The 12397-nt window shown below is 50.7% G+C and overlaps 3 protein-coding genes across 3 annotated transcripts; 1 reads left to right on the top strand and 2 right to left on the bottom strand.

Moving 5' to 3' along the window:
• Positions 1–16: 16 nt before the first annotated feature.
• Positions 17–6804, bottom strand: F5891DRAFT_994468 (DNA-directed RNA polymerase II subunit RPB1). The gene is made up of 12 exons (XM_041378302.1): positions 6356–6804; positions 6099–6297; positions 5974–6044; positions 5238–5483; positions 4866–5189; positions 4567–4813; positions 4341–4518; positions 4206–4285; positions 4087–4156; positions 3979–4039; positions 499–3928; positions 17–313 (listed from the first exon to the last, which is right to left on the bottom strand). The coding sequence occupies exons 1-12, from the start codon at positions 6440–6442 to the stop codon at positions 192–194; spliced, it is 5115 nt and encodes a 1704-aa protein (XP_041234265.1). The 5' UTR covers positions 6443–6804; the 3' UTR covers positions 17–191.
• A 227-nt stretch (positions 6805–7031) lies between these two features.
• F5891DRAFT_994465 (uncharacterized protein) lies at positions 7032–9695 on the top strand. The gene is made up of 7 exons (XM_041378301.1): positions 7032–7218; positions 7270–7436; positions 7489–7708; positions 7759–8029; positions 8082–8460; positions 8489–8678; positions 8729–9695. Exons 1-7 carry the CDS (start codon positions 7164–7166, stop codon positions 9550–9552), a joined length of 2106 nt encoding a protein of 701 aa, XP_041234264.1. The 5' UTR covers positions 7032–7163; the 3' UTR covers positions 9553–9695.
• A 432-nt stretch (positions 9696–10127) lies between these two features.
• Positions 10128–11967, bottom strand: F5891DRAFT_938219 (FAD dependent oxidoreductase-domain-containing protein; the record flags this gene model as incomplete). The annotated part of the gene is made up of 5 exons (XM_041374155.1): positions 10128–11019; positions 11080–11195; positions 11242–11542; positions 11602–11719; positions 11772–11967. The coding sequence occupies 5 exons, from the start codon at positions 11965–11967 to the stop codon at positions 10128–10130; spliced, it is 1623 nt and encodes a 540-aa protein (XP_041234263.1).
• Positions 11968–12397: the final 430 nt, after the last annotated feature.

Raw genomic sequence — 12397 nt, 5'->3', positions numbered from 1 at the left:
ATTGGGGTGACGTCGGGCTATAGGCGGGAGAAGCAGGGGCTAAAGAGAGGTTAGCGACGGTTAGGTTAGCAGCCAGATGAAGAATCTTACAATATGCAGGTGCTGCGTGATAGAATTTGGGATTAGAAGATGCAGAAATACGGTAGGGTGAGAGTACTCACAAGCTGGCGAGTATGTAGGGGATGTGGGAGCTAGAAAGTGTGGGTTAGCTGTCTTCCGCATGAATTGGGCGACTTACAGTATTTTGGAGACGAGGGGGATACTGGTGAAGTGGGAGAATACTTTGGTGAGGAAGGGGACATTTGGGCAGGTGCTGGAGTAGGATTTAGTATGTAGTCAGTCAATGAAAAAATGAACACCTACAAGCTGTGAGTGTGAATAGAGCGGTACAATTGATCATGAGTACATTTCATACATGAATAACATCCGTACTTACTTGGTGAGTCTGAGAAAACAAGACATCAGTCAAAAGTTGAGATACAAGGAAAATCAACTTACAACGCGGAGAAGCAGGGCTGAAGGAGGGGCTGGTGGGAGAGTAACGCGGTGACGTGGGGGAGAATGATGGAGATTGTGGACTATAACGCGGCGATGTGGGAGAGAATGACGGAGAAGTAGGAGAATAGCGTGGGCTCGTCGGTGAATATCCTGGAGACGTGAGATTGAGTGCGGGAGATGTCGGTGAATACGTCGGTGATGTTGGTCCTCTGCCGCGGTCGTAGAAGGGAGAAGTAGCATACGGAGATGTGCCAAAAGGTGATGTAGCGCCGCCAAACGGTGATTGTGGGACATACGGTGATGTCGGCGAGTATGTATTGGGGGAACTGGGGCTGTACCCAGGCCCTGCAGGTGACATGCCTCCGGCGCCAAGAGGACTTTGCCCATATCCCAGGAAAGAGAAGTTTGCGGGATCCTCGCCGCCGTTGACAGCAAGAGGAGAGAATGCGGCTGATTCTCCTTTGAAATTGCCTTCTGACCATGCAGGGGAGTTTGTATCATATGGCGTCATTGCCACTTGTCCTGGTGTCATACCACCATCTGCCTGTGCCGCTAGCATATTTTGGACTGGCAGACGATGATCAACGATAGCGTCCTTCAGCATGTCAATGTCGAGAGCTACATCAAAGGCACCAGTACCCATTGGCGCTAGCTGGCCGAACATGACATTCTCGGCGATGCCATGACAGTCGTCCTTCTCGCCGACCGCAGCTGCTTCCATGAGAATCTCCACCGTCTCCTCGAATGAACATCGCATGAGTGCTCCGGTGTCAGCACGATTGATACCGTGACGGGTGATTGCCATCAAAGAACCTCGGTGCGTCATGAGATCGCAAAGGAGAGCAAGATGGCGGTAGTTTACGTAGGAGCCGTCAAATTCGATGACCCCACGCAACTCCTTCATAATAGCAGCGCGGGCTGCTTCGATGCCCAGCACGTTGAAAACCTCAACGCAGCTGTTCGAATACGTACGTGTAAAGTCGACGCTATCGATGCACATGACTGTCTTGAGATTGATACCGTCCGTCTCCAGCACCCACTCCTTCTTTGTCTTGATGGCGCCTGTCTTGTCGGTAAATACTTTGTCATGCTGCTGCAAAAAGACTTTTTGGATGCCAGGAACCCCGCGCAAGCTCACAGAATTCAACATAGTGTTTTCAAGCTGGCGCAAGAAGATGTCTTCTTCTACAGTTCCTAGACCGTCGTCATCTTTGTCACCACCGCCGAGCACACGGCAACGGATAATGAGCTTCTCCGAGTTATCTTCGCTCCAGATGACGAAGAGATCAGTTTTGAAACTCTCCGCGATCCGACCGGCAACATAAGCCATGGTGAGCTTGCGATCAATCATTTTGGCACGATCGAGCTCGAGACGAAGGAGCCACGGCGACTGCAGATGCAGCTTGGACTCAATCTCATCGTCGGGGATGGCAAAGAATGACTCTACGAAGACGGAGTCCTCCTCGATGATAGTGGAGCTTGGGTCTGGATCATACCAGATCTCCACGGCTGCCGTCACGGTACGCAATGAGGTATATGCGAGCTCTTGCTCGACGTTCTTGGCAAGCAGACTCTCTTCAGCAACGTCAGGTTCGAGGTAGACAGTGAGGGAAGGTGTTTTGATTTTGGTAGCAACGTTGATAATCTCCTTCAGACGCGGAACACCGAGTGTCACATTCTTACTGGAGACACCGGCATAATGGAACGTATTGAGCGTCATCTGCGTAGCCGGTTCACCGATCGACTGAGCAGCAAGTGTGCCGCACATCTCTCCCGGGTTCACTAACGACTGGTTGAACTTGGCTTCCACTTCACCAATGACCCAGTCAAATGCCTCCCTGGTAAGATGGAACTGTTCGAGTACGCGGCGAGTAGCCATGGTGGCACGGACGTGCATGCGGAATGTGAGCGATGAGTTGGCTTGGACTTCTCTCGTCAGCGGATCGTCACCAACCACGACAGCCAAGCGATTGTTCAACTGCTGAACAGCCTCAACGATGTAGGCAGGCTCCAGATCACTCGGCTTCCGCTTGTCGATGTGGAAGATTTGAGTGGCGTTCTGAATAATGCGATGAAGGTTGACAGGCAGATAATGAGGATTAAGGCCGTCAGCCTGAGGAAATATGAATTCTCGTAGAAGACGGCGGTCGTTTAGAAGCTCGTTGTATTCTTCATCCAACTTCATCTGTAGTTCCAGAGAGCTGTCATCCACACCGATCTGCAAGGTATTTGGCAGGAATCCACTCTTGCCATCCGTGACATCAACACGATAGTTGTGCTCAAATGCTTCATTGTCAAGACCAAAAGTCTCGATCTTTTGACGTTCGATGAATGCGCCGTCCATACCATCTTCGCCATATACGAACTGAATGAGATCTCCAAGCGAGTTGCGAACTGTGCCATCATAGTGAACCATGACGTCCTCCAATGCCTTGACGAGACGACGCTGGATGTACCCGGTCTCTGCCGTCTTGACAGCCGTATCAATAAGACCTTCTCTTCCAGCCATGGCATGGAAGAAAAACTCCTGCGGCGTCAACCCGCGCAGATAAGAATTCTCGACGAAGCCACGTGCCTCCGGGCTGAAGTCGTCCTTGGTGAAATGAGGAAGAGTACGATGACGGAACCCGAATGGAATACGACGACCTTCAACACTCTGCTGCCCGACACAAACAGACATTTGCGAGATGTTGATGTATGAACCCTTGGAACCAGCTGTGACCATCTGCTTCACGTTGTTGTCGTCCTTCAGGTTCTTCTGCGCGTACTGACCGGAGTCATCACGAGCGCGATTGAGTTCGCGCTCTACCTTGCTCTCGAACGACTCTCGGATAGTCATGCCGGGTAGCGCCTTCAGCCGGTCGTGATATGCGTCATCGATGATCTCCGCAACCAACTGCTTCTTCTCGCTAATACGCTGCGTGATGAAACCCATGACCTTGGGACCAGCAACAGTGTCACCGATGCCGATACTGAATCCATTGTGGAATAGCCAGAAATTCACGACCATCTGAATGCCCGTGAAGAGATCACGAGTAGCCTCCGGGCCCTTTTCGCGGAAGACGACGTGCACCAGACCACCTTGAGAAGCGCCCACTGTCTTCTTCTCGACAACACCAAAAATGATTTCACCATTCTCAATTAACATACCGTCGTCGAAGATGGGGTTCGAAGACTTGGGATCTGGAGCCCGATGAATATTGATACCACGGGGGATCACCATGCTAAGAATCTGCTTCCCGGACCACATGGGTTTAGGCTTGATGATAGCGGGTATTGGCACATTGCCATCCCAGCCAGGGACCCACAACAAGATGTTCTGAACCTGGTTCCAGTCCAGGAACGTATCTCGCAACGTAAACTTGCGGATCCCACAAAGGGTGTCTTGCACAATGCCCATGACTGGTTTATTGGCTTGTGGCGAGATGATCTATGTACCAGTTAAATATAACAGCCATGAACGAGGGAAGATGTCATTACCTGACGGGGAACCCACGCTATTTGTGACAGTTCGGCACGTGTTTCTTCGCTCTGTGGAATGCTGGGAAACGTGAACATTGTATCGTATAGGAGACAAAAATGACTCACTGCATGTTCATTTCATCACCGTCGAAATCGGCGTTATATGGAGGCGTCACGGATAGATTCAGTCGGAAGGCTGTACCCATTAATTTCTTGCAAAAGCACCAAAAGAATGCTGTACTCACTAGAGTATGGCATCAGCCTCACTCGATGGCTCATCATACTCATCTTGTGCAAACTTGGTTGCCGGTTGAACAACACGAAGCTGAAACGTGTATCAGTATAGAAATCAGCGCAAATCCTTTGCTCCTTAAACTCACTCTCCATCTTTTAGATGCCGCTCGACGATCCACCCATATTGCAGAAATGCGTCTGCGCGTTTGTTATAGCGCAGATCGATACGTTCGCCAGTATCTCTCACGACATAGCGTGCACCGGGGTATGTAGTCGGGCCGTTGCGCACCAGTTCTTGAAGGTATGCGATATTATATGGTGTCACTATAAGGACATTGTAAGTCGAAACATCCTAAGCTGTGACGAACGCACCTCGCTCGGGATAGGTCAAATTCATGGCGATGCTCCGAGGAACACCCACCTCGTCCAGCTCCAGGTTAGGGTCGCCTGTAATGACCGTACGCGCAGAGAAGTCTACACGCTTGCCCATCAGGTTACCACGCAAACGTCCCTCTTTGCCCTTTAGCCGTGCACGGATAGCCTTCACCGGACGTCCAGATTTCTGCAAGGCTTGAGGAATACCGGCAATATCGTTGTCCATATAGGTGGCAACGTGGAACTACAATCAGACAGTCAATACCCGCACTTAGATTTGTCTCCGCAAAACTTGCCTGGAGTAGATGTTCATGCTCGCTAATGACGTGCGCGGGCGCGCCTTCCTGCTCACACCGCCGTACATGTGCGGACGCCTTGATGATCTCACCAAGCTTGTAGGTCAAGTCATCTTCGCTCCGCATAGCCCCGCCGTCAACTGCTATACTTGGACGGACAGGAGGAGGCGGGACAGGCATAACCGTGAGAATCATCCACTCAGGACGAGCGTACTCATCCGAAAGACCTATGAGATGAAGGTCGGAGTCTGACATCTTCTTGAATGTCGTGTAAACCTCAGATGGAGTGATCAGCCGCTTGTCAGGCTGCATCGATTTCACATCCTGAAAACCAGTCAGTAACAGCATTCAGTGATGCTGCCATATACCGACCTCATCCTCATCTTTGGGTCGTTTGTATTGGACGAAAAGCTTCAAGCCTTCTTTCCTAATGGCCGGTTGTATATGACCACATCCACCATGACCTTTCTTGGGCTCATCCACATCTCCCTCAGCACCATCTTCCTTTGGCTCGTCAGTCTCACAGGTCATCTTGGTCTTGCAGTGCGCCCATACAACAGCCATGCGTGCCTTGGGATCGCGAATGTGGCGGATCTTGTCGGCGAAATTGGGATCGGACTAAAGCACGACAATGGCATTGAACGAACAAATTAGGAAGCACATGAAATGTAAACGTCAGCATCAACTTCGACGGAAATAGAAACATTATCTAAGGGATTGCAATGCATCACAAGGAGGCAGCCGACATGATTTGGCATATATGTCGGCCATTGGTTAACCCTCTTCCCGCGTCACAGGGAGGGTCACCAAAGCCGAGTCCAGTAAGGTGCCTTGAGCACTGGCTGGACTACGATTTTCGCACTCCTCGTTCAGCGCCCCATTTCACCGCGCACCTCGTGTCCAACCATCACTGGGCGTTTGCAATGGTCCACGCGGCGATCAAGCGATCGAAAACGCGCGCAGACCACGCCGCAGTGGGTCAAACGCCTCGTTTGTTCGAGGTACTGCCGCGGTGCGGGTTTGGGGTTCTCCAATGGATTATGGAGAGAGCCCCCAGAAAATTGGGTGGTGGGGTGCGAAACGAGTAGAGGAACGAAATTCAACTCACGATGTCGGCTTTTAGCTTTCCACAGTTTACGCAGATACATTCCAGGATCTTCTTTACTTTAATGATGAAACCTGAAAACCGGATGAATGCCGCCCGCTAAGACAAAGAGAGTTTCGTCAACACACCTGGGTGAAAGACCGGCCTCGCCAACTCGATATGGCCGAAATGACCAGGACATTCTGACATTCCCTCTCCACATGTCTGGCACTTGAAATTGCGGTCGATGGTTCCCATGCGAGGATCCATTAGACCGCCCATCTTAGGTTTGTGCGTTGTCTCGTCCATAACCTCCGGATGCTCCACTTTCGCCACCGAGTATGCTTTCTGCATGATGAACATGGACTAATTAGCACAGTGAAGTAGGGAATGGGTTAAGACGCACAATTTCCTCTGGTGACAAGATACCAAACTGGACCTCCTTCACTTTGCGAATGGGAGCGGCCGAATACGCGAACTGATGGCCCAACATGGTTGCGACAAAAGGAGTGAGGATAAAAACGCGTGAAAATCAGCAGTGCAAAAACGAGGTCGGAAAATGGTGCCGAAAGGAGTCCGAGACGTGAATTAACGCGAATGCGATGTCGTAAATGCGATTGTGGGGATAGTGGTGTAGTTTTGACCACTTTTTGCGGGTTCAAAGGAACCACGAGTGCCTGGTGAAAAGGAACAAAAAAAAAGATGGAAATCGTTCACAAAAACGGGTCAAGCGAAACTCAGCAAACCGCGCAACTGGCGGAAGCGTTAATGAATTCGCCTGAATCTGCAAGATAGCAGAAAAGAGTCGACAACAGGTCCTTCGAAGACGGCAAGATGGCTGTTGAGAACAACCTGTGGATGGGTCTCACGTTACAACTCCGCTCCAATTCACCTGCGTCCGGCCCCGAGTCACGCAGTCACTCTTTTAGTCACGCACCATATAAACTACACCAGTGTGCTACCCAAAATATTTTGTAGAGGTCATGAAAAATTGAGCAGAACTTTATTGATTCTCTCTAGTAATACTTCTGTAATTTTTCTGCGGCACATTACCTTTCACAGCGTCACTGAGAAATAATATGACCTGAATATTTGCTGATCGGAGTGCGAAAATCACGGTTGATTTGTCATCGTGTCACTCAAGGCTTGCGCAGTTGACGCGGGCTCACTACACCACTTAATAATCATATTCACTTACGCGGTGCTCATTCTACATGGCATCGATCAGCAGCTGGTTATGGGGAACTTCACAGCTTGACGACGCTGTCGGTGAGCATGCTCCGCAATATCAATGTACTTTCACTCATTATTATCTTTTAGACAAGGCTACCTCGGAGCTCATCCCGAATGGCTCAGAGGATGTTGCTCTCAATCTCGAGATATGTGACCAGATACGCTCCAAGTCAGCGCCCGCAAAAGACGCCATGCGTGCGCTCAAGCGCCGCCTCAATCACAAGAATCCCAATGTCCAACTCCTCGCACTCGGTGTAAGCCATATCATTCCAGTCTCCGCGATATCCTTTGAAGCCGGTCCGACAGTTGACAGACATCTGTGTTAAGAATGGTGGTGATCATTTCTTGACCGAGGTGGCCTCAAGGGAGTTCATGGATAATCTGGTCTCCATCCTCAAAATGCCTGGTCTAAATCATCTTGTCAGAGACGACATCTTGAAGTATATACAGAACTGGTCCTTGGCTTTTGAAGGCAAGCCCAGTCTTAGTTATGTCAATCAGGTCTATAAGACCCTCAAGAGTGAAGGTATTCGCTCAGCCGATCTGTCATCACCATGTTTCACACTTGCTGTACAGGACATCATTTCCCTCCAAAGGACTTTGCTCTGGCGAATTCTGCCATGGTTGATACGTCAACCGCTCCAGAATGGATAGATTCGGAGTTGTGTCTGCGATGTCGCACTCCGTTTACATTTACCAATCGGAAGCATCACTGCCGGAATTGTGGACAAGTTTTCGACCAGCAATGTTCATCTAAATCCATACCTTTACCTCACTTCGGCATCACTCAAGCTGTTAGGGTCTGTGATGCGTGTTACAATAAACTGCAGAAAAAGGCTGAGAAAAGGTATATATGTCCTTGTATGCATAAACCCTTCTGATATGCTGTCTCCTGACAGTGACAAAGGACACCGCCATTCTGCAAGTATGTATAGCCCGCGTCACAGCAGTGCGCGCGACCTCGCAGACGCCGAGCTTCAACGCGCCATTGAGCTCTCCCTTGAGGAGGTCGGTGCTGTTCATGGACGCAGACCGGGTTATGTCCCCGCTCAACCCTCCGCGCACAATTGGCACATTTCCGAACCTCCTCTCGTGGACAGAATGACGCACCCTGATCGTAAAGTTGCTAATGCGGATGAGGACGATCCTGATCTCCGTGCAGCCATCGAAGCAAGTCTTCGCGAGGCTAACGCCCCAAAGCCAAGTGCCCCTGTGGAGCTGACAAGCACAGATCCGTACAGTAACGTGTACGTCACGTCTCAATCGTATCCGCCCACCGTCACGCCCTGCCCCACAAGTGCCGAAGCTTGCGGGTTATGATCTTGAGCCCTTGGAAACCGACGCCATTCTTACATTCAGCCAGACAGTGGAGCAACTGCAAGCCCAAGGAGGACGCGACATGTCGCGGTATCCTGCTGTCAACGAACTATACGACAAGGCAAACGGACTCCGGCCCAAGCTAGCAATGAACCTGGATGATACCGACCGCAAAGAACGTGCGTCAGTTTACTTGGAAATATTTCACTCTACTGATACTTGCACGCAGAACTGCTATCGGAGATGCACGAAAAGCTTTCGCAAGCTGTCAAACTCTACGATAAGCTACTAACGGATCAGGTCTCACATCCCACGTGGCGGCGTTCTCCCCAACAGGCGACTGTACCAGTGCGGCAATCCACACAAACTCACAGTCAATGGGCGCCAGCGCACCTTCATGCACCCTCCGTATCTTCCCCGGTTTTTGCGCCACCACGGACCGACTCTGCCCAATATGCCCCACAGCTTCTTATTTCCCGACCCCCATTATCTACTGTCCCCGAGTCAGAGCCTCAGTATGCTCATTATGCGGCAGGACCATCACAGCCATATACTTCAGAAGTTCCCGGGTCATCGCAGCACCTCACGGCCCCACTCGCCTCGCCACCTGCACCTCCTCAACAGCACCTGCCTCAATTCACTAGTCCGCCGTTATCTGTATCCTACCTCCCCCAGCAATCCCCCGCTTCTCCCACCATTCCAGTCAACCCACCCGTGTCAATACCCCAGTTCGCCAACACTCTCGCACCGTCTCAACCACCACCAGCACCCGCACTTCAACCCATGACTCCACCCTTCGCTCCACAAACGCCAGCCCTCGCACGGCACCACAGCGTCTCAGCACGCACCACAATGTCCCCACCGCCTGCCCCTCTCGCTCGCTCCAGTACTGTATCGCGGGCGTCTCGTCTTCAGTACCAGCAGCCCTTACAACCACAGCTCCCGCAGTTCCCCTCCGCACCAACGGCAGCGCCGCAGTCGTTTGACTTGTACGCACCGTCTGCGCCTACGACTATTCCGGAGCGACGAGAAGAGCTCTTGATTGATCTGTAGTGATTTTTATTGTTGCGGTGTACGAGTGGGTTACAGTAGGATCGCGCACTAACGGACTGATAGATTAATGTGAATGCACGTAGTAGATGGGTGATCCTTGAATATGTTTGCATGTAATAATCATGTTGCGGTGATCATCTTCACACTGAAACTTCGAATAACTTAATATTTGTCCTCTGATCAGAGGTTCCACTCGCACGGCGTGCGTACGTCGGGATCCTAACCGAACGTAATTTCTGACGAAAGCACCATTGAGTATAGAGTATACCCCCGGGTACCACCTGGGCGTGGTGATACATTCATGTAATAAATGGGGAAAATATGTACATCAAGATCTATTGGTCTCAGAACCAAACTTTTGGGTACCTGTGCGATTTCTTGAAAACCTATCTCGTCTACCGGGTAAGTGTGCCCCAGTACGCCCAGAAGGAACAATGTACAATAAAAATGATCAGTTTGCATTCAAGTAAACTACACAATACTGTGATACTTAGATACAGCCAAGAAAACTACGCAACATACATGCACATGATTATAGTACCCACTATAGAGGAGACTCTTAACATATGTAGGTATTAAGGACTGAAAACACGCTTCTTGCCACTCAGTACAACATCAGGCTTGAAAGTCCGCTTGGCCATCTTGACTCTGTCTTCCGTGACACTGAACAACTCGGGGAGCCAAGTCTTGACCTCAGTGAGATCCTCCCCTAGAAGCATCAGCGCAACAGCCTTGGAACTTAGCCACGCATGCACCATGCCCTCACCGGAGTAGCCAGCCGCAATCCACTCACCAGGAGCAGCAGTGAGAACTGACTTCAGCTTCCTCGTGCTTGCATTCAGAGCAGAGGGTGCAGACGAAGCAGGAGGTGCCTTCCTGCCAGCCACATTAACGGGCACATTTCCAACCCACGGCATCCCATCGGCCGACTCGCTCAAGAGACCGCTCCAGATTGCCTTTACTCTTCCCTGTGCCCACAAACCTACACCTACATCCTCTTCATCTGTGGGAGTGGTTGGTAAGGCCTCAGCACCCCAACTCTCCGCTCCGAAATAGATTGGCATTGCACCACCTACATGCGCTGCGCTATGCACGCCATACATTGCATTGGCTCCGCCGTCCATTCTTGACTCGAAGCCTGCGCCGAACATGAGTTCGTGCTCGCCTTCTGGGAGTTGCGTCAAGTAGTCGAAGCCCTTACGTGGACTATCAAAGAACACGAAGCTCCGCCCGCCATGCAGCGTGCTTGCATGGAGGTTACGGCCAGGCCGCTGTGCGGTCATGGTTTCTCGAATGGGACGGATAACTCCCTTGAGAGCAGGTAGGAGCGCAGGTGCGTACGCATTTGTGAGATGTACGACGTGTGGGGTCGTAATCACCCCGCGCGCTGTAGTGAGTCTATAGAATGGGCAACTTGATGTGGGCTCATCGATCGATGTACAAGGTGCGTGAGTGTGGATCTCAAATCTAAGTCGAATTTGAGACCGTCATGAATGATTGCGGGCCACAATAATGTTAAAGACCTACTCTTTGGGGTAGTCTGTAAGAAGGCGGCTTAAAATCGACGTCACAAAGCGATATGGATGTATAGCACCAGCTCGCGTGGCAATACATCCTACCGCAAGCGGCGAAAGGTGAAATCTCTAATATGCTATCAGTCAGAGGTCACAATGCTATTCCCCAACGCACCTCTTGAGCGTCTAAACCCTCATAGCAGGTATACGAACCTGCATATTCGCCCATATCACATTGATACACTTGCAGCTTCCGCTGCGCCTCTTTAAACGTAGGCTTATCGAAGTACACATCGACACCCTCGACGGCACGACATTGTGTATACTCTGTGATACTCTCCTCTGCGGTAATGGCCAAAATCTCATCCAAGTGCGCTTTCCGGAAGCGCACCATCTTCTTTGCCATATCCTCGCCCACTCTTGTCTTCAGGTCTTCGTAGTCATGGTATGTAGCGGGAAAGATATGCCCACCATTTCTAAGCAAGACAATAATATCGCATCAACGATCTAAGCGAAATGGGCGCTCATTGCTCACCTGCCGGTGGCCCCTGAGCACACATCTTGGGCTTCAAGCATGACGACGTGAAGACAGTCTCCGCACTCAAGCAGAGCTCGCGCAAAAGAGGCGCCAGATATACCAGATCCAATAATAACTATGTCAATTATTCACCTGACGACCTCCAGATAGGTACATAGGGTGCTCACCCACGTCTGCATGGGATGGCAAATTCTTCTGTGACGAAGGTTTGCTTATTGGGGCTGCAGGAATTGTCCAAAAAGAAGTTGTTGGCTCCGCTATAGGTAGACCATCTGAAATGTGATTCCCCATATTCTTCTCAGCAGACGAACTGCTAGAGAAGACTGGAAAAGGCTGTTTAGAACGAGAGACACAGTTACCCATGAAATACTGTTGTGCCACTAGGTAATGGAGAGAATTGAAAGCGAGAAACTACGGAAGAGCGAAGAAAGGCGCACATGCTCACGATAACGCGGGGCTAACTAAATGAGAAAGTGCCACAGCCCATGTACACGACCGTTGGTCCGGACACGTTACGAACGTGAGGAAATCAGGGCCCTTATCTTATCAGCCATGCGCACAAGCACCTCAACCAGAGGCAGTTTTGTCACATCGTGTGCGGCACAACTGCCATCGCAAGTTTGCAAGCCTGTCTTGAGAATATCCAAGGGGAAAAGCCAGATACGCCCTGTTTCAAGATATGGGAATAGCACAAGTGAGGGAGTTCTCAGCTCTGTTTCGTTCAACCCATTACTCCCACACTTCCTAGTCAGTAAAGATCGTAGCCTGAGAAAGCAACCGAGTAAAAGGACAT

Source organism: Suillus fuscotomentosus (genome assembly GCF_016647785.1).
Source record: "Suillus fuscotomentosus strain FC203 chromosome Unknown F5891scaffold_1, whole genome shotgun sequence".
NCBI classification, from domain to species: Eukaryota; Fungi; Basidiomycota; class Agaricomycetes; order Boletales; family Suillaceae; genus Suillus; species Suillus fuscotomentosus.
This window is presented reverse-complemented; position numbering and strand designations above follow the sequence as displayed.